This window comes from Dreissena polymorpha, chromosome 4 (assembly GCF_020536995.1).
Source record: "Dreissena polymorpha isolate Duluth1 chromosome 4, UMN_Dpol_1.0, whole genome shotgun sequence".
Lineage (NCBI taxonomy): Eukaryota > Metazoa > Mollusca > Bivalvia > Myida > Dreissenidae > Dreissena > Dreissena polymorpha.
The window spans coordinates 126,673,937-126,696,035 of record NC_068358.1 but is presented as its reverse complement, the minus strand read 5'-3'; the positions used below and the strand labels follow the sequence as shown (position 1 = coordinate 126,696,035).

The following is a 22,099-nucleotide window of genomic DNA, read 5'->3' as shown; positions in this document are numbered from 1 at the left end:
CTTATTTTCTCTTCTAACAAACAGCAATAGCAAATATTAATGATTTGCATTATAAAAACCAAACAGACACACAGGCATGTCATCAGATAACTGTGATGGCTAGTCTCACAATGGAAATTGAACATGTTGAACTTGCAAAATGCATATGATTCACTGTGTCAAAATAAAGGACCATGTATGTGTATAAAATAGGAGAGAAATACTGCTGGAGCAACATAAGTTTTACCTCATTATTATAATGACATACACTTGATAATTCATTGTTTTAATATGGTCTTTTTTGAGTGTCAAGTTTACTTAAATATATAAAAGCAAAGAATATAGTGCAAACATGTACAAATGTAGTAATAAGATAGTAAGTTACACACAAAAAAAACTGAAAAGGGAAGGGCGTGAAAATTCCCGCTAATGGGGCATTGTTTTGTGTTTTTTGTGAAGGAGTAGTGGATATTATCATGATATTTTTTACATCCAATTTCTCGAACCTCATGAAAATTGACAACAGATTTGTGGACGCAGGGCCCTCAATCTATCAAATCTGCGGCCGAATTGCCGTAGGCCCCCACCTGAAAAGTATACTTTTTTATCCTTTTAGGGGGAAAAATTCCCCCTGATTTTTTTTTTATAGAAAGATGTGTCTCATGATTATTATATCTCAATTCTATTTCAATTTAATTTTGTCAAACATACTAAATTATGAAAAAAGAAATCAATATAGTGCAAACATGTACAAATGTAATAAGTAAGTAAAAAAATCCCCCAAAAAGGAAAACGCCGCGAAAATTCCCCCTTATGAGGGTAGCGACCCACTTCCTCTAAAATTCCTTCAATACCTTTTTTATCCCAATGTCTACGATCTTGAAACAAAAAACTGAGAAAAACACAAACACTGTAGAGCCAAAAGGGCAAATGAATGTAAAATAAATATAAATACAATGGCTCACTGGGTGAACTATTTTCAAAATATCCATTACTCCTTCACGAAAAAACCCCAAAAACAACGCCATCTTGGAAGTAAGTTTCAACTAACATCACTTAAACCCGGTAATCTCCCGTATATGCATGTGTCCCCTGAGAGAAGAGTTAGCCATTTTAAGCTCACATACTGCTCATGGCAACATATTTTGGTGGGTGTGTTGTCTTTCGTAAACAGCTTAAACAACATCGCCTTTTTAGCTCAACTATTATATATGAAATATATATAGTGGAGCTATCCTACTCACCTTGGCGTTTCCGATAGCGTTAGCGTGCAAATGTTTAAGTTTTCGTACTACCCCAATTATTTTCATTTTCCCTTGACATATTGCTTTCATATTTTGCATACTTGTTTACCAACATTACCCCAACCTATAAACAAGAGCAGAAAACTCTATCTAGCATTTTGACAAAATTATGGCCCCTTTTATACTTAGAATATGCATATTATTGATAAATCTATGTTAAAGTTTGCGTCCTACCCCAAATATTTCCTGTGTCCCTTGACATATTGCTTTCATATTTTGCATACTTGTTTACCATCATGACCCCAACCTACAAAGAAGAGCAGACAACTGTATCAAGCATTTTGACAGAATTATTGCCTTTTTTATACTTAGAATATGCATATTATTGATAAATCTATGTTATAGTTTGCGTACTACCCCAAATATTTCCTGTGTCCCTTGACATATTGCTTTCATATTTTGCATACTTGTTTACCAACATGACCCCAACCCAGAGCTCCAGATAAGGTTTTGTGAAATTCTTTAATTACTACCAGATTTTCAAAAAGAATTCTTAACATTTTAAAATTTTATTCTTAACGTTACTGCTAAGTTTTGGAAAATAATTCTTATTTTTTCTAAATGACCTAAAAATAAATAATAAAGGTTATTTTCATGCAAAAAAAAATCAAATAAACATACTAGCAACTTTATTTATGCGAGTTCAACAGTGTCTTTTCAGTATTATACAATGTTATTTTTCAGATACCTTCATATGCCCAAACTGTGCTTAGATTTTATGCCTTAGATGAATTTTTACATATTTCACAATTAAAACGGGTCTCCCCTTCAATCTTTTCAACGATTAGCCACGGGACTTGTCCCTTCCACTCGTTCAATGTTTTTTTTGTGTTTAAGTTTGGACCCGTCGTGTCCCGTTTTTGTTTGGCTTTTCCGACTGTGTCGGCAACTGAACATACAACATCGGATAAGATCTTTTCTATAATGTCTTTCTTAACATTTTAACTTCGGCTCACTTTGCGTACAATATGTTAAAAGCGTGTTTGTGGACGCTTTGCAATTTTTTAGGACGCTCTCTGGGCGCCGCCATTGTTTTTTGACAGATAGACTGTATACACTGCTTTTATTGGAAAAAAAAAGCGCTTTGTTATACAAACCCGATAACCATTCTATATAAGCACCGCAAAGATCTTTAATACGCGAAAAGAACTCAATAAAAATCGTTACAAACCGATGTACAAATAATATTCGTAACTTGATTTTGAAATTCTTAATGGAACGACAAGATTTTAAAATAAATACGTAACAGACTTGAAAATAATTCGTAATTACGAAAATACGACCCTTATCTGGAGCTCTGTCCAACCTATAAACAAAAGCAGACAACTGTATCAAGCAATTTGACAGAATTATGACCCCTTTTATACTCAGATATACCCCCCCCCCCTCCAATTTGTTTTAAATTTTATTTCCTTTTTAGCTCACCTGAGCACGTTGTGCTCATGGTGAGCTTTTGTGATCGCTTTTTGTCCGTCGTGCGCGTCAACATTTTGCCTTGTGAACACTCTAGAGGCAACATTTATTGTCTGATCTTCATGAAATTTGGTCAGAACATTTTTCCCATTGAAACCTCGACCGAGTTCGAAAACTAGGCTGCCAAGGGGCGGGGCATTTTTCCTTATATGGCTATATATGGCTATAATAAAATCTTGTTAACCCTCTAGAGGCCACATTTATTGTCCGATCTTCATAAAACTTGGTCAGAAGTTTCATCCCAATTATATCTTGGACGAGTTTAAAAATGATGCTGGTTGGTTGAAAAACATGGCTGCCATGGGGCAGGGCATTTTTCCTTCATCATGAAACTTGGTCAGATGATTTGTCCCAATGATATCTTGGATGAGTTCGAAAATTGTTCCAGTTGGTGGAAAAACATGGGTGCCAAGGGGGCGTGGCTTTTTCCTTATATAGCTATAGTTAAACCTTGTTAACACTCTAGAAGCCGTATTTATTGTACGTTCATCATGAAACTTTGTCAGAAGATTTGTCCCAATGATATTTTGGACAAGTTCGAAAATGGTTTGAGTTGCTTGAAAAACATGGCCACCCATGGGCGGGGCATTTTTCCTTATATGGACTTATGAATCTTCATGAAACTTTGTCAGTATATTTGTTATTATATCTTGGATGTGTATGAAAATGGTTCTGGTCTGTTGAAAAAGGTGGCTGCCAGGGTGTTCACTAGTCATGAAAGTTGGTAAGAACATTTTGTTCTAATGACATCTTGGGCTGCACAGATCAGGTCAGTTCCTTTGAATCTCAGATGAGCGACTTTAGGTCTTTCAGGCCCTCTTGTTTTATTTTTGAAAGATCATCTAATAAATATTGAATATGAACAATTTCCCCATGATGGCTTACGTTATACTGTCAAGCACTCGAATAGTCGAGCGCGCTGTCCTCTGACAGCTCTTGTTAACATTTGGGGTTATCCGTGGGTGACCTAGTAAAAGTTATTCAGATCACTTGGATCTGCTGCATATGTTGGTTGTAAGAGCTTAAAGTGGAAAAAATTAAACAACAAAGCTTAAATGTTGGGATTCTTTAAAAAAATTTACATGTAAAATTGTATTGTCCTTTACCAAGTTTGTTCAAAGGGACTTTTTCACAGATTTTGGCATGGTTTGATGTTTGCCATCAAATACTTTAAATTGATAAGTGTATACATCGGAACTAAAGAGTTCCAGTTCTAAACAAACATAACATTAAAGGAAGAAAAAAAAAGTTATCCACATCAAGGCTTGAACCACTTATCCTTGAAGTAAAAGTCTACAGCTTAAACCACTCGTCCATCTGTGCTGACATGAAAGTACATGTATTTTATATCAGTAATCCTTGTAATGTCACAAAATATCACAATAGTAACAGAACATTCCAAATTATGCAATCGTTTGGCGTTTGTAACTCATTATAATTTTCAGGTTTTTAAAAGATGCATAAAGTCAATAGATATTCTAGAGCATGGTAGATGTTAAATAATACAGTCTCCTTGCAAAAACGATTATGACAATGTACAAATCTGAAACAATTTTCTTAAATTAGGGTCAATTTATTAAATCATTAAAAGGTTCCTTAAAATCATACACAGAAGTCAAAAGTTGTTAAAAAGCAAGCCCACATGTACATGTAATAACCTATGTAACATTGTGTAGTGGTCCTTCATGGTTTGGTCAAACCATCCCTTGCACAATTGCCCACATCATGATGGTAACTTTATACCCTTGTATTAATTTTTTTTGTATTCCCAATTGCAAGGCAAAAATCTCTGAAACCACTTGGCTCAGAGTTTGATGTTTGGCCTTGGTAGGGTGGCATATACTATCAATTGCACTGTCTGTGCATCCATCTGGCATTCCATTTCTGTTGTTTTTTTCCCAAACATAAGATGTTGACCTAATTTGATGTGTGAGTCTATCTGCATGATTTAAATATCAAGTTCAATTTCGTTCCATTCCATTGATCTCAAAGTTATGGCAAGGTTATGGGTCTTGATTTAGACATTTTCTCTAGAATAACATTATTTCCTGACTTTCTTCCTAAATGCTTGCAGATATTAACCTTAGTTTTGGGGTGTGAGTCTTTCTACATGGCTTAATGACCAAGTTCAAGTTTTGTTCTGGTAAATTGATCTTTGATGCAATATTGAGACTTGAATTTTTTGTTAAAATAACAGTTGTCCAGACATTTTTCGAAACACTTCAAGAAACTGTCCAAAGAGCAGTCGAGGGTATTGTGTTTCACAAACACAGCTCTTACTTTATATACAAATATTTACATATATATTTATTTATATCATGTAGTGGTTTTTACCAAATTTCAAATTGTGTTAAGTTTTTCTTATTGTTCTCATTAAATCCTGACATCATTTTCTGGCTAGGAAAACTGATTAAAAGTATTCAATTTGATATAATTTTACAAAATCCTGTTACAGCTGGAAGCAAGTGGCGTTGTTATCTGTGCAAGCCAAAGAAAATCCAGAAATTGGTAGATGATTGCCAGAAAATCTTAGATTTCATTGATAAAGAAGAAAAGAAGGAACAAGAACGACTTGAAAGACAAAAACAGAGAGAAAGGGAACAAGACAAGAAATTGTTAGTGAAGAAAGAAAAGCAACCTGACAAGCTAGTAGTAAAAACCGAAGAAGAAAGTGTCAAAGAAGTTACAATAGAAAAAGATGACAGTAGTCTACCAAAACAATCTAGAAGGTCTTTACCAGCTCCCCGTGATAAAGAAAAGATTGAGGCCTTAAAGGTTGATGCGGCTAAAGTTGTGAAAGTGGAGCCCAACACTACAAAATCTGATCCTGATGTGGTAATTATTGATGGCAGTCCAGACACGAAAGTAATAAACAAAATTCCTCATTTTCAGCACCATCGAGCGACACTCTACAAGCCGGACAGTAACACTGGTGTTCAGAAAGTCGTCAAAGAAGCTAATGTCCTTGCAGTAACTGTCGGTCCAAAAAAGCCAGTAGTGGTTACCACGCCATACAGAGATAAAGCATTCGTACCCATGATTGTCAACACTAGTAGCAATAAGCTAATTGGTCAGCCGGGTGTTGCTCAGCCAAGCTTTGGTCTGTTAAACCATGTTCAAATGCAGAATGTTAATCTTCAGAGTTTGCTTTCCAAACCAATCACAGCGATTAACGGGCCTAGTTTTGGTACAAACATGGCAGTGCAACAAACTTTAAAGAATAAGATCAAACCACCTCCAAATAACATTGACCATTTTAAACAGAGCCTTACAGCTGGCAATGTGGAGTTTGTTTCTGAAAAGCTAAGTATCTTTGTTCAGTCATTAGGACTTTGTATTGATGCTGCAAAAACTGATCTGTCAATTGCTAAATTGACTCACACAAACTTGCTTCAAGCAAAAAGTAGGGCTGTTGTAACTATTGAACTGGGTTTTGAAAAATTCTTTGATTCACTTAGAGATATGTTACATGTTCAGTTCCTTACAAATGTTGCGGAAACCCCAGTCCAGAGTGCAAAAACAGCTCCTTCAGTGAGCCAGAAAAAGGATAATGCGGATATTATCACAATTATAGAAGAAGATAATGGTGCTATAAAAGAGATTTCAAATATACACAAGGGCAGTGATAAAAATTTGATAGAGCTTTCGGACAGTGAAAGTTCAAGCATGATTGTCACAAATGTGGAAAAGAATGGCATAGGGGAAGAGGATCCTGAGAAAGATAAGATGGAAATAGATAGTGTGAGGGACAATGAAAATGTGGATAATGTGGAAACAAACAGTGGAAAAGTCGAAACTGAAAATTCAGAAGAACCCAAAACCGGCGGTGTAAAGAACTGTGAAAATGGGGACGATAGCAAAATAGATGAAAGTATCGCAGAAGATGATGAGAATGAATCCAGTGATGAACCAATTGGAACAGATGTGGCTGATGTTGATAAAAAGGATGAATCTGATATAAATCAGGAAACTGATTCACTGGAGAAATATCAACCTGAAAACAAAGAAAAGGCTAAGACTGGTGAAAATGATCTTGATGATAGTGAAAATACTGCAGCAGAGCTGGAACTTCTGAAAGAAATTGCAGATGAAATGCATGAAGAAAGTGAAGTCGATGAAGAAGAAACAAGAACAAGACGAACTACAAGAAAAAAAGGTGATACTCAATCAGTTCCATCTACTGAAGAGCCATCAAATTCAAAGAAATCCAGAAACCTTAAAAAGACAAGAGAAGAAAAAAACTCAGCAAGTGACAGTGAATCTGATGAAGCAGATTCCAAGACTACAAAAAAATCAAGCGGAAGGAATAAAGACAATAGCAAAGCTGAAAAAGATAATAAAACAAAGGAGAGTAATAAGGCGCTGAAGCAAGATAAAACTGTTTCTAATTCTGACACGGATCGTGAGAAATCAGTTGAACAGAAAGAGAATGATGCTCATGATGATGTTGATGATGAGGATAATAATGGTGATGAAAGCTCCAGTACTTTTAGAAGATCAACTAGAAATAGAAATGAATCCAAACTTGAAAAGAAGCATAGAAAGAGTGACCTTTCGTGCATTGACAAAAGTGAAACAACAATTTCCAATACAAAGGAGCTTAAGAAAAATAAAACTGTTACTAATTCTGACACTGATCTTGAGAAATCAACTGCACATAATGATAATGATGAGGTTGAGGATGATTATGATGAAGAAAGCAGCAGTACATTCAGAAGGTCAGCTAGAAATAGAAATGAATCCAAACTTGAAAAGAAGCCTAGTAAGAGTGACTTATCATGCAGTGAGAAAAGTGAAATTCACCAATCCAGTAAAACTGTTAAACTAAGATCCAAAGACAAATTAACAGATGATGAAGAATCTGAAAATAGTGCCCCAACTAAAGAAAGTGTTTCAAAACCAGACAACAAAAGTAGTTCTAAAAATGGTAAAGGTAAAATGACTACTAAACATGATGACTCAGATGTAAATGACAACTCCAATGACGAAGACATTGAATCAAATAATTCAAGCAAAAGAAAAGAACAAGAAAAGAAGTCAAGTAAAGAAAACAAAAAGCCATCAGAAAAAACAGACAAACGAAAGCTTTTAGATAGTGATTCAGACACGATGGAGTCCAAAAGTGAAGAAGAATTTGTCACGAACAAGTCAAGCAAAAAAGGTGGACAAGAAAAGAAGTCAAGTAAAGAAAACAAAAAGACATTAGAGAAGTCAGACAAGAAGAAGGTTCAAGATAGTGATTCAGACACAATGGAGTCAAAAAATGACGAAGAAATTGTCTCAAACAAGTCAAGCAAAAAAGGTGAACAAGAAAAGAAGTTAAGTAAAGAAAGCATAAAGACAGAGAAAACAGATAAAAAGAATGTTCTAGATAGTGATTCAGACACAATGGATGGTCCTGTAGATCTGCCTGATATTATTGCCAATGGTGAAGACTCAAACAGTGATGATGACAGTGATGATGATTCTGGCGATGAACTTCCCAAAAAAAGAACCAAACAGAAAGTTAAAGAGTCGTCACGAGGTATATGCTCATTTTTGGCAATCTTTTTACTTTATTAATTAAACTGATTGCAGTTGTCAGATAACAAAACAGCATAATAATGCTATTGAAACACTTAAGAACATTTTAGAAAGCCAGGGTATTGGGATGGTTTTAGCACAAAACCTGATGCGAAAATTTATTTTTAATATTAAATCAACAAGTCACAAATAAAATGTTTGTGATATCAATTATATAGTCAGTGACACTTTTATCCTTAAAATGATGTACCAAATAGCAATATCTTTGTAGATTCTTCATCAAGGAAAACAAGGCAAAGAGCTGCAAAGAATGAAGCTGAAAAAAAGCTAAAAAGTAAACCAAAAGAGAAAGAGCCTGCAGAGTCTGACTCTGATCCAAACTATGATGCTGATCTTGAAAAGGAGATTGCCAGCTTTTCTAAGGAGACAAGACTTACAAGGAAGAAGAAGCAGGAGAGTAAGAGGGAAGAAAAGAAATTGAAAAAATCTGACAAATCTTCGAAGAAAAAAGGTATGTGTTTTGTATGGCTCTTGTTTATTTTTAACGTCACCATTTTGAGCTGTGAAACTCTACATTAATTTTTTTGGTGCGTCACTTCTATTCATTTATTACTATTTGTAATATCAACACTGCTTAAAATGATAAAGGTTGTGATTTACACTTGTTTAAAAGAGATGATTTGACAACACATTCAACATGTAATCGTGTAATTCGTAGCTTGTGACCCAAACCGGTATCGTTTGCAGAAACTTTGACCCGGATCCGCAAGTATTTTTTTACCCGCGGATTTGGGTTTTTTCGGGTGCCCGTTTGAGCACTAGTGTTTTGTCTATAAATGTTTTAGACGTACATCATGGTGCTGATGTTTACATTCATTATACTTGAAAAATGTTGTATACTGTTCTAAGACAAAACAACATTGTTTTTTTTTGTCTATACAAGGATTAGATCTAGTCTCTGATTCGGATACTGATGAAGATTTTGTATCAAAGCCTAAAAAGAAGAAGGTAATGTCTGATGAGGATGATGAGGAGAATGAAGCTGAAGATGATGATGAGGAGGACATGGACTCTGACAAGTCAGAAGAGCTCACTGCCTCTCAGATCAAGAAACTGGCTAAGGTAGGTTGAGAGGTCAACACGTGTGAAAACGTCTGTTCCACATTTATTAGTGATGCAAAATAAAATACTTGTACATGTTTATGGCCCAACTAAATAAAATAAAAGTACATATTTTGGCTACCTTCATTTAAAAAAATAACATGAATGGCAACATGTATAATGCATGTCGATTTCTATTTATTCTTTCATGTACAGAGTTACTGAATGGTGTAAAATAGTTACAAACATAAACTTAATATCAAACCTTTAATTTTCTATAGCTAATTTGCACACATTGTTCATGCATCTTTAATAATAGATAAATAAATAACTGTTTAATCTGCTTTTCCTAAACTGGTCTAGATTATTTTGAAAACATGCCACAATAAACACGGTAGCAGATTCATGCACTACTGTGCATGTGCGATTATTAAAATAGTTTGCTTATTCTTGTGTATTTTATTTATCATTGTAGGCAAAGAAGGCTTCTGAGGAGGAAGAAAGTGACTTTGAAGATGAAATGCCTTCTGACATGTCCAGTGATCCAGGTAAGTTTGCCTACACTAAAAAATTGTGATGTAAAGATAGCAAAGGTATTGTAAATGGTTCAAGCATGTGTTGAAAATATGAACACCAAATGTTCAAACACTCATGTGATCACCAAATAACATGAAGATGGTTATGGTACTGGTACAAGACAATACGTGTACTTCAGAAATTTCATTGCAAGTCTGTCCATGTACTAACAAAAGTATTAGGGATGGTCTTTTTACTTCTATTGCAGAGGTGTCATTCCCAAAACTGAGCACTCCAAAGAAAGGTGATAAGAGCGAGGGAAAGAGTAAGGGAAAGAAATCAAAGTTTGAAGACGACATTAGTGACGATTCAGACTTCGTGACACCCAAGAAAAAGAAACGATTCAATAGCAAGATCTTAGATGCCAAGATTTCAGACAGTGATTCGGAAGAAGAGGCAAAAGGGAAAAAGGGGGCCAAAAAGGGAAAGAGGTAAGGAACCTTAAGGTTGGTAAGCTATGTTATCGCCAACAATTTGTACACCATTTTTATTGGTGATGGATTGAGAAAAATGCACTGCTTGTCAAAAGGTATTACCATACTAAATGGTTGAATTTTCTTATGATGTTTGTTTAATGTATTTACTTTGTTAATTGTGCAATTTGCAGCAAAGGGAAGCGTAAGGCAGAAGACAGTTCAGATGATGACACAGATACGGGAAATAGAAAATCCAAGGACAAGAAACGGCGTAGGATCAAGAGAATGAACTCCAGTGATGAAGAGAAGGAACCTGGGGCTGTAAGTAGTTGTTTCATCTGTTTCTCCATAATTTGGGGTTGCTGTTGTGCACATTAAACAAACTATGAATATGTGATATTGTTTAAACACATTTACATATAAGTTTGCTCAATGACAATATTTACAAGGCAGCTGAATAGTCCTTTTACTCTTTGACTCTTGACCACTGTTGACAATAATGTGTGTTATATGTATGTGTGCTCATGTTCTTTAAGCCTAATGTAGTCTGAAATAAAACATAAAACCATATAACTATTGTGGTGATCTGGGCAATATTCTTCGTTTATAAATCCATTTGCACACAAAGATGCTATTATTCTGTATTTAGCAAGCACTTATTCTTTTGTTATTTTAACAGATTTGTCACTTTCAGTGACAAATGCGATGCATGATCACATCTTTAAAAACCCTCGACAATTTTTTCTCTAATAATTCAGGAAGATGACATTGGAACAGACGACGAGGACGTCCCAGACCCGGACACACCTGGCGGGTATCTCAAGCGTCGCAAGATCAGGAAGGTTCAGGGTCAGAAGAAGCTTGCAGACGAGACAAAGGCTGCTCAGAAGGCAGAGGAAGCTCGTAGAAAACGTATTGAGGAAAGGCAGAAAGAGGTATGGCAGTAGTTAGGGGTTGTAGTTAGGAGATGTCTTAGTTTACTGTTGCTGTAATCCAGTTATAAATACCAAATAATCTACTTAAGAATTTGTATGTCCCCAGATCGAATGATCAGGGGGTATATCGTTTTTGGCCTGTCTGCCTGTCTGTCATTGTATGTGTGTGTCTGTCCCAAAACTTTAATCTTGCTCATAAAATGAAAACTCTAGGGTCTACGTTCTTTAAACTTCACATGTGCATACATCTCATTGAGATCTACAAACAAATATGGTTTGAGGTCAAGGTCACTGTGACCTTTACCAGGTTGTTTTTTTTACTAAGAAAGTGATGCCGATATTCGGCGTCTTCCCCTTCCAGATTTTTATCCCCACAAAATACGATTTCCCCTCCAATAATATCATTTTTCACCAAAACATATCGTTGTTTAGCATTTATTTCATTTTTAAACCGATTATTGATAATTTTTATTGCTTAATTATCAATCGCAATACCAGCTCATTTGCGGTGGTCGCTAAAACACGTTAAAAAAGAAATAAGCGTCTACGGAGTTGGATGAGAATGTGTAGTTTGCGGTTCCTGTTAATTTTTGCAAAGTCATGCGGAACATTTCGCACTTTATTGCTGTCAATGTTGGCAGAAGAATCCTCAAACTAAACGTGCTTACATCTGAGTCGTTAAGGGCATGCAATATAACGTAATGGATAAAGGGAAGTCACTCTGAATGTCATTTGTGTTTGTTAATGTTTAAAGATTTTGACAGAAAACTTCTTTATTTTAATTTGGAAAAATTTCATCTAGATTTGATTGGGAATGGGGCCGTTTTTTTTTCTTTTGGGAAAGCCTCCATTTTCTTGAGACGCAGACAGTGGTGAAAAAACTCTGAAATCAGAGTAGATGAGTTATAGACATTGATTAAAACAGTTTTTATTTTTTCCCAAATATGTCTCTTTTACCCTTTTTTTTCCCTTTCACCCAGCGTCCAGCGTCTTCCCCTTTGTCTAAAAAAACACCCTGTTTACATTCAAAATATAACCTTGTTTCTAAAATGCTGCCGTGCGCCTTCAAAGCGCAGTAGGGGGCATTGTGTTTCACAAACACAGCTCTTGTTTATAATGAATTTTTTTTAATCTAAAAAGGCAAGGTCATATTCTGTATTTACAAAGGGAAATCTTGAGTTATACCTCAAGGAAAATTTCAGATCAACTTGTTAAAAATTTGTAACTATAAAAAAAAAACCTTGGAGTCAAGGATTTTTGTGAATCTGAGGAATTTCCTTGCATGTTTGCATCATTCATTCCAGTACAACGCATATGTAGAGGTGGAAGGGGCAGAGGAGGAAGGGGACATTCCAGAGGGCACTGAGCGGGAACAGGTTATCGACACGTCTAGCACCAACGATGCCATCGCTAAGATTCTGGGGTCGCCCCGCAAGGTTCCGGTGACGACCAAGTGCGTCCTGGAGATGGACGAGAACAAGAAGCCACTCATAGAGGTGGATAGGACCCTCATTAGGAAACTGAAGCCCCACCAGGTGGAGGGTAAGTGTGCGATTACTAGAATTAAACTTATAAGATGCCTAGTAGATCTATAGTGTGGACAAAAATTAAACACCTGAGTGCACTTCTGTTTTTTTGATTTGATGTCAATATTGTAAACTGAGTATGTAATTGACAACTCTTCTATTTTGGCTCTTATCTTTTTTTTTATTTGAGTTTTTCCACATCTCAATTTAGTTCTATTTATCCTGATATCCACCTCAATTTTCTCTTTTGTGTTACTATATCTAAGTAGTATCAATTTTGGTATCATGTTGAGTTATTTGAAGAATAAGTTGTTGACAAAAAGATTTAGTAATCATGGGCATATTTGGTTAAATTGAATGTCAGATTGCCACAGCTATTTCAGTAGAATTTCAAGCTTGTCAAACTGGTTATCAAATTCAATGTCTAAATAAAGTTGACTTATCGTTTCCCAGCTGTGCGGTTCATGTACAACTGCTGTGTGGAAAGTGTGGCTAGACTGAAGAAGGAAGAGGGAGCAGGCTGTATCCTGGCTCACTGTATGGGACTTGGAAAAACACTGTCTGTAAGTTGGGAACCATTCTCTGTAGCGATTTAGGGAGGGGCCGTATCCTGGCTCACTGCATGGGACTTGGCAAAACACTGTAAGTTGGGAACCATTCTTTGTAGCAATTTAGGGAAGGGCTGTATCCTGGTTCACTGCATGGGACTTGGCAAAACACTGTCTGTGAGTTGGAAACCATTCTCTGTAGCGATTTAGGGAGGGGCTGTATCCTTGCTCACTGTATGGGACTTGGCAAAACACCTTAAGTTGGGAACCATTCTCTGTAGTGAATTAGGGAAGGGCTGTATCCTGGCTCATTTCATGGGACTTTGCCAAACACTGTCTGTAAGTTGGGAACAATTCTCTGTAGCGATTTAGTGAGGGGCTGTATCCTGGCTCACTGCATGGGACTTGGCAAAACACTGTTTGTAAGTTGGGAACCATTCTCTGTAGCGATTTAGGGAGGGGCTTTATCCTGGCTCACTGTATGGGACTTGGCAAAACACTGTAAGTTCAGGGCTTACTCTGCCATTCGCCAAATTAGCAAATGGCTACAAATTGAACTATTTGGCTAAAGAAAATTCTATTTGGCTACAACTTTTTCTTCATTAAAACTTAAAAATAGCCAAAAATAGAAGAATTTTGCCAAAACAAGGCGAATTTGGCTAAAGAAATTTTTGAGCCAGGGGAAGCCCTGCAGTTGGGAACCATTCTCTGTAGTGATTTAGGGAAGGTCTGTATCCAGGCTCACTGCATGGGACTTGGCAAAACACTGTCATGATTTCAAAATGGTTGCTCAATTCTTATGTATTACAGCTTCACTCAACCCAAAGTGAAATGATAGTTATTTTTCAATCTTTTCCAACACATATTTCATTACAGTGTTTTATGGTGGAACAACCATAAACATAAATTGTATGATCCAAGATATATTGTATTAGTGATAGTTATTTTTCAATCTTTTCCAACACATATTTCATTACAGTGTTTTATGGTGGAACAACCATAAACATAAATTGTATGATCCAAGATATATTGTATTAATGAAGTCAATGACCGCGGATCGTCTTTCTCCTCAGGTGATCACTTTTGTACATACCATGTTGAGCAACGTGAAGCTAACAAAGATGTCCAAGTGTCTTGTTGTGTGTCCACTAAACACCTGCCTCAACTGGGTCAATGAGTTCCAGATTTGGCTGGACGACGTCGATTTTGAAATCGAGGTAAGCTATTTGCATAGATGACTTTAAGATAAAGGTAGTAAAATGAAATCTTCCTATGGAGAATTAAGGCCCTTTTCAATTGGCTCCTAAGAAATTTTATAAACGAAGTGATTTTTAGCTCAGCTGTTTTTTGGAGAAAACCCGAGGTATTGTCAAAGCTAGCTTGTCGTGTCCGCCGTCCGTGTCAAGGTTTGTTAAGGTTTTGAACATTGGCTGTAAAATCAAAGTGCTTCAACCTACAACTTTGAAACTTCATATGTAAATGCACCTTGATGAGTTCTATACGCCACACGCATTTTGGGCCACTAGGTCAAAGGTCAAGGTCACTGTGACCTCTAAAAAAATAAATAATAATAATTGCTGACAAGCTTTGGCAGTCGAGCGTCGCACCTGTTATGCGGTGCTCTTTTAAAGAGAAATATTCAATTTCACTTTAAAATGAATTTATTTTATACTTAAAAATTGGCATTCAAACATATTTAGACAAAAACTATAGAAGACAAAACTATCTTTAAACAAACTGACCACAAATTAAAAATAGTTAACAATGCTAATAGTTGTCAATTTAGCTTTATAAGTCTTTTAAAATTCAAGGTTCTTGTATGCATAAAAGTTTCAATTATCGTATATACATGAGAGTTTAAACATGTTAGCAAAATATAAAGTAAACAAGTAAACATCATATTTTTGCAGCCTTTTTACCCTTTCCCACTTAGAAGCAAAGTGAAAATGGCTATGTGCAAACAGCATGAAACCAGAACAGGATGTTTTATGCTGTTTGCTGCTCATCAGTATATAAGGGTTGGAAATGAAGCCTTCAAAACTTGAATCTAGTTAGAAAGGTCTTTAATTAATTTTAACTTTCTTAGGGACTTTAAATGCGTGAAAATAAGTATCTAAGTGGTAAAGGGTTAAGGTTATTCCAAAGTTCAATGTTCCAAGTTGCTGATTGCTGTTTTTCCCATCAGGTGTACGAGATGTCGCGGGTGAAGCAGAACTTTGAGCGCGCCCAGATGTTGAAGGAGTGGCACGAGGGCGGGGCGGGGGTGATGATTCTCGGCTATGACATGTACAGGAATCTTGTGAAGGGCTCACACTGCAAAAACAAAAAGCAGAAGAAAATATTCGTTGAGACGCTCTCTAACCCTGGTAGGCTTGAGTACTAATTCATTTAATATTAGGTGATATATGAAAATATTATATTTAATGTAAAACTGTTGATTATTAAGCTTTATTACATTGAAAGCACTGAGCTTTTAGATACACTCTTGAGTCCCTTGCCTGGGAAGAACATGTACTTGGTGGCCGTTTCATAAACGATCGTACGACAATTTTTAACTTACAAGAGAAAATTTTGTAATCTTAGTAAGTAGACGAACTAGCTTGCCATGCTTGTCAAATATATACGGCGCTTGAGATGCCAATTTAATTAATTAAGTACTGAAAATGTATAATCCTATGATATGGACTTAAGCAATTATGCATCTTCGAAAAATGTATCGTATTGTAAATGTGTACTACGATGTTTATTGAAACAGTCCCCAGGTTTCTGAAAGATTCTAAGAATTCTTTCTATTTAGAAATAGAACAAGGGACCACCCGGTAGGTAAATAAAATATTTTATTTTTCAAGAAGTGTTCATATGAATTCCTCATCCGTCATCCCATTTGATGATTACTTAGCCCTGATTGTCCCCTACCGGTGAAACCGGAGGGGACTTATGGTTTGCGCTCTGTGTGTTCGTGAGTCCGTCACACTTTCCTGGATCCTGCGAAAACTTAAAAAATTCTTCATATTTTTTCATGAAACTTGAAACATGGATAGATGGCAATATGGAGATTATGCACATCATTTCATTTTGTTCCTAAGTGAAGAATTCTGGTTGCTATGTCAACAAATAGACTAGAAATATTGCTGAAAATGGTGGAGTTTCACCAGTAGGGGACCATATTGCCTGACAATAGTCTTGTTTTTTATACCCCCACAAACAAAGTTTAGGGGGGTATATAGGAGTGAACAACTTGTCTGTTGGTCGGTCGGTCCGTATTTAGTGTCCCCTCTCTAATTCAAGTAGTTTTCATCGGATCTTCACCAAACTTGGTCAGAAGTTGTATCTACATGATGTCTAGGCCAAGTTCGAACATGGGCCTTGCCGGGTCAAAAACTAGGTCACGGGGTCACTAAGTGCGTTTTAAACATTCAGCTTGTTGTCCGCTCTCTTATTCAAGTAGTTTTCTTTCGATCTTCACCAAACTTGGTCAGAAGTTGTATCTAGATGATCTTAAGGCCAAGTTCGAACATGAGCCTTGCCGGGTCAAAAACTAGGTCACTAGTCACTTAGTGCGTTTTTTAACATTCAGCATGGTGTCCTCTCTCTTATTCAAGTAGTTTTCATCTGATCTTTACCAAACTTGGTCAGAAGTTTTATCTAGATGATCTGAAAGCCAAGTTCGAACATGGGCCATGCCAGATCAAAAACAAGGTCACAGGGTCACTTAGTACGTTTTACACATTGAGCATGGTGTCCGCTCTCTATTTCAAGTAGTTTAAATCCGATCTTCACCATACTTTGTCAAAAGTTGTAACTAGATGATGTGTAGGTCATGTTCGAACATGGGCCATGCCGGGTCAAAAACTAGGTCACGGGGTCACTTAGTGTGTTTTAAACCTCACCATGTTGTCTGCTCTCTAATTCAAGTAGTTTTTATCCAATCTTCACCAAAATTAGTAAGAAGTTGTATCTTGATAATGTCTAGGGAAAGTTTGAATATGGGTCATGCCGGGTCAAAAACAAGGTCACGGGGTCACTTAGTGCGTTTTAAACATCACAATGTTGTCCGCTCTCTAATTCAAGTAGTTTTCATCCAATCTTCACCAAACTTGGCCAGAAGTTGTATCTAGATGATGTCTAGGTCAAGTTTGAATATGGGTCATGCTGGGTCAAAAACTAGGTCACGGGGTATCTTAGTGCGTTTTAGACCTCACCATGTTGTCCGCTCTCTAATTCAAGTAGTTTTCATCCAATCCTCACCAAACTTGGTCACAAGCTTTATCTAAATGATCACTAGGACAAGTTTGAATATGGGCCATTTCGGGCCTTAAACTTGGTCACGGGGTCACTTAGTGCGTTTTTTAACATTTAGCATGGTGTTCGTTCTCTATTTCAAGTAGTTTACATCCGATCTTCACCAAACTTGGTCAGAAGTTTTATGGAGATGATCTTAGGCCAAGTAAGAACACGGGCCTCTCGGGTCAAAAACTAGGTCAAGTGGTCTCTTAGTGCATTTTAAAAATTGAGCATGGTGTCCGCTGTTTTTTGTGAAGACGACATGCAAAATATTATGTGTCAATGCGGCATGTGGGGGTATTCGTCACGTCTGTGGCAAAGCTCTAGCTTTATTTGCATTTCTTTCAAGCTATTTTGGTCTATTGAGGAACTCATGTATCTTCAGGTCCTGACCTTGTTGTCTGTGATGAGGGTCACATTTTGAAGAATGACCAGACCTCGCTCTCCAAGGCCATGAACACAGTAACGTCACGCCGTAGGATTGTTCTTACCGGCACTCCTCTACAGAACAACCTTGGAGAATGTAAGTTTTCAACCCTTTTCCGCTAAAAGCAAAGTGAAAATGGCTATATGCAACCAGCATAAAACCAGAACAGCCTGCAAGTAACTTGCAGTCTGTTCAGGTTGTATGCTGTTTGCTGCTCATAAGTATCTTAGGGTTTGATATGAAGTCTTTAAAACTTGAATCTAGTAAGAAAGGTCTTAAATTAACAGGGTTAGAGGATGTTTTTGAAACAGTGACCAGTTTCCATGCGTCATGTTATTTATCCCTTGTTACAGACCACTGCATGCTGAGCTTCGTCAAGCCCAGCCTGCTCGGCACCAGGAAGGAGTTCTATAACCGGTTTGCCAACCCAATCACCAACGGGCAGTGTAGCGACTCCACCCCTACGGACGTGAAGGTCATGAAACGACGCGCCCATATCCTCCACGAGCTTCTGGCAGGGTGTGTCCAGGTAAGTGGTAGATGAAGATAATGTTAATGTGATGTTAGTATAATGCACTGTTTGATGTCAATTTAATGTACTGGTTTATGTTAATGTAATGTACCTTTTTTCATTCTGAAGACCTACATATTCTAATTGAATAACCTTAGATAATTTCAGATTATTATTATTATGTGAAGAGCACTTCACCAATAAAAAAGATCTTATAAATAATAAGTTACTGGAACTTCATAAAAGCTGCATCCAAATCAAAATTTCTTTAAAATTTCCTTCAATATGATTACAGCTTGATTAATGTTCCCTATAAGCTAAGATACTGTAACTCCCCCCCCCCCCCCCCCCCCCAAAAAAAAAATAAATAATAATAAGTCATGCTTTCGCTCTTTGAACAAATATTGCGTTTGAAGGTATTTATTGTTCAATCACTTGAAAAATAAATTTCTGTTTATTAATTTTCAGAGAAAAGATTACTCGGCCCTCACAAAATTCCTTCCTCCCAAGATGGAGTATGTGATCTCCGTGCGACTCTCAAAAGTGCAGATGTCCCTGTATGAAAAGTACCTGGAGCTGTCAGGGGTGACCACCACGCCTGACACAAAGACCAAGGGGGCACAACTCTTCAAGGACTATCAGGCCCTCATGAGGATATGGACCCACCCCTGGGTGCTTAAACTGGACGAGATCCGACAAGAGAATAAGGTGGCCCAATTGATAATACAATTTATAAAAAATGGGCCTCGCTTTGGAAAAAACAGGGCTTAATTAATGTGCATATAGTGTTGTCCCATATGAGCCTTTGCAGTTTGCACAGGCTAATCAGGGACTACACTTAAGTCTAAGCTAGACTTTCTTTAAAAAAAAAAAAGCAATTTAAGCAGAAAGGGTCATCCCCTTTTAGCCTGTGCATAGGTAGGTACAATAAGCCCTGTTCTCCCAGAGCCAGACTGAAATGGAAAGCCTGAGATTTATTTGTAAAATCTTTTGAAAATGTATGCATATTTTAAATTTCGGAGTTATTTAAGACAGTGTTGTGTTTGGGAGTGTCAGAACAGATGAGTTATCAGCAACAAATGCTTATCCATTAAAGTGGTATCCTTGTTAATAAAATGCCTGGTTCCCTGGTGAGGTATTCTACATAAAAACTCCTGACAAGAAAGGCCCTGGTCCCATTTGGATTCCCGTAGGAGAGAGAACAAGCCCTAGTTTTTATGCCTCCGGATCGAAAGATCGGGGGTATATTGTTTTTTGCCTGTCTGTCATTGTAAGTGTGTGTGTGTGTGTCCCAAAACTTTAACCTTCTTCATAACTTTTGCAATATTGAACATAGCAACTTGATATTTGGCATGCATGTGTATCTCATGGAGCTGCACATTTTGAGAAGTGAAAGGTCAAGGTCATCCTTCAAGGTCAACGGTAAAAAAACAATTAAAAAACTTAAACCAAAACTTAAACCTTCTTCATAACTTTTGCAATATGAGCATAGCAACTTGATATTTGGCATGCATGTGTATCTCGTGGAGCTGCACATTTTGAGTGGTGAAAGGTCAAGGTCATCCTTCAAGGTCAAAGGTAAAAAAAAATCAAAGTGGCGCATTAGGGGGCATTGTGTTTCTGACAAACACATCTCTTGTTGTATATTAATTCATTCTATTATGTACAAACTTATTGTGAACACTTTGTTTTTTCCAGCGTCAGTATGATGACAGCGAGGATTCTTTCATAGAGGATGAAGACAGTGAGGCGGAAGAAGACTCATTTATAGATGACTCCACCACGTCGGATGAGGATGATGATAACGCTATGTCCGATGACTCGACAAAGAAAGCTAAAAATAAAAAAGGCAAGAAAGGCAAGAAAAGCAAGAAGGGATCATCATCTTCAGATGAAGATGGGTATGTACAGTTATTTACTTATACTGTTGTTGTTGATGGATAGAAACGTAATTATTCATATTTTACACACACTTCAACTGATTGAAAATGTCTTTGTCATAAAGTTATTATTATTTAAAAAAAACAAGTAAGAGAAAAAAAAAATTTAGTGCCTGTAGTAAGCGATGTTGCATACAAGTATTGCAGGGCTTTTTGCTGATTTCATTGGCAGTTATGTGTTAATATTCCAAAAGGCAAAAAGTTTATCCCAAATCCAATCCTAAAGTTCCTAAGTGATGGTATGACTTTGAGATGTTTGGAAATAGGGCTATTATGTGTAGAAATAAAGCAATTTTCATGTAATATCCATTTTACTGATATGTTAACAATTTGTATTTTCCGTTTCCTTTAAGTTTTATCATTATTTATAAAAGATGTAATAAATAAAAAATAACGCATTTTTTTCCAATATAAAGAGTTTCATTTTATGAATGCCCAATTGAATTCATTTGTAGATGTGAATCTATGTCTTAAAAAATTGCTGATAATGCAGTGATTATTGTGACCACTGTTTATTTTATATCCAGAAAAACAGAAAACAACGAAGATGAAGTAGTTAAAAAATGGACATCACGACGAAGAGGCAATGGTAACTTTTTACTTGAATCCATTACATAAATACAATACATAAATTGCTGTATTTCCTATTTCTTTCAAGCTGCTGCTTTCATACCTGTTTCTTGTGTTTAATAGTCTCATTCTACCCATTATCCCTTTGTTCATCATCCCATGTTCATTTTGATCCATCTTTGTAGTGTTTGTGTTATATCCTATATTTCAAGTGGTTTATATGATCCTTATTCAAAGTATGATGCCTAGTCCCAGCTTTCTAATATCCCCTTCCCGAAGTCATAATTTCCAACTCATTCTATATTATAAGCCCTATTCCTTTTTCAGGAAGAAACAAGTATTAATTTATTGAATAAACACATTTCGGGCTTGGGAATTATTAGTCCTTTCCTGGCCTGTTAAACAATCCTTATCAAGTTTTGATACTTAATAACATTCAGAATTAACACTATAATATGAGCCCCTGCTGTGGGAAAATGGGGCTTAATGCATGTGCTGTTCCAGATTAATGTTACAGGCTAGTCAAAAGATGACACTTTCAGTCTAGGCTGGATTTTTATGAAGAAGTGTAAACAAAAAATTCCATCATAGCTTACTGTGTTTATCATGATAAGACTGTGGGGACTGCGCAGGCTAATCTGGGATGACACTTCATGCACATGCATTAACCCTTCCCCACTCTGACAGTAGGAAAGTGATATAGCCATATGCAACCAGCATAAAACCAGAACAGCCTGAGAGTTACTGGCAGGCTGTTAAGGTTTTATGCTGTTAGCTGCTCATCAGTACCTTAGTGTTTGAAAAGACGACTTAAAGATTAATCTATTTAGCATGGTCTTTCATTTAATATGATTATCGAAGGCACAACAAACAGGTTAAAATTAGTATCTGAGCGCGAAAGGGTCAACATCACAATATTAACCCATTTATGCGTAGAATCTAGAAAAAAGGCCTTGGCAAACAGCGTAGACCCAGATGAGACGCCG

General features: G+C 36.6%; 1 protein-coding gene across 2 annotated transcripts in view; it reads left to right on the top strand.

The window, feature by feature from the left end:
- LOC127876664 (transcriptional regulator ATRX-like) overlaps positions 1-22,099 on the top strand; it is a 41,916-nt gene that overhangs the window by 2,893 nt on the left and 16,924 nt on the right. For both annotated transcript variants that reach the window (XM_052422024.1, XM_052422023.1), the window contains exons 6-21: positions 5,212-8,280; positions 8,551-8,790; positions 9,223-9,401; positions 9,856-9,928; positions 10,165-10,387; positions 10,564-10,693; positions 11,131-11,307; positions 12,612-12,849; positions 13,287-13,396; positions 14,455-14,598; positions 15,567-15,747; positions 18,051-18,188; positions 18,446-18,621; positions 19,072-19,311; positions 20,302-20,504; positions 21,071-21,132. In XM_052422024.1, coding sequence (XP_052277984.1) covers positions 5,212-8,280; positions 8,551-8,790; positions 9,223-9,401; positions 9,856-9,928; positions 10,165-10,387; positions 10,564-10,693; positions 11,131-11,307; positions 12,612-12,849; positions 13,287-13,396; positions 14,455-14,598; positions 15,567-15,747; positions 18,051-18,188; positions 18,446-18,621; positions 19,072-19,311; positions 20,302-20,504; positions 21,071-21,132 — 5,583 coding nt within the window. The remainder of the gene's footprint in view (positions 1-5,211; positions 8,281-8,550; positions 8,791-9,222; positions 9,402-9,855; positions 9,929-10,164; positions 10,388-10,563; positions 10,694-11,130; positions 11,308-12,611; positions 12,850-13,286; positions 13,397-14,454; positions 14,599-15,566; positions 15,748-18,050; positions 18,189-18,445; positions 18,622-19,071; positions 19,312-20,301; positions 20,505-21,070; positions 21,133-22,099) is intronic.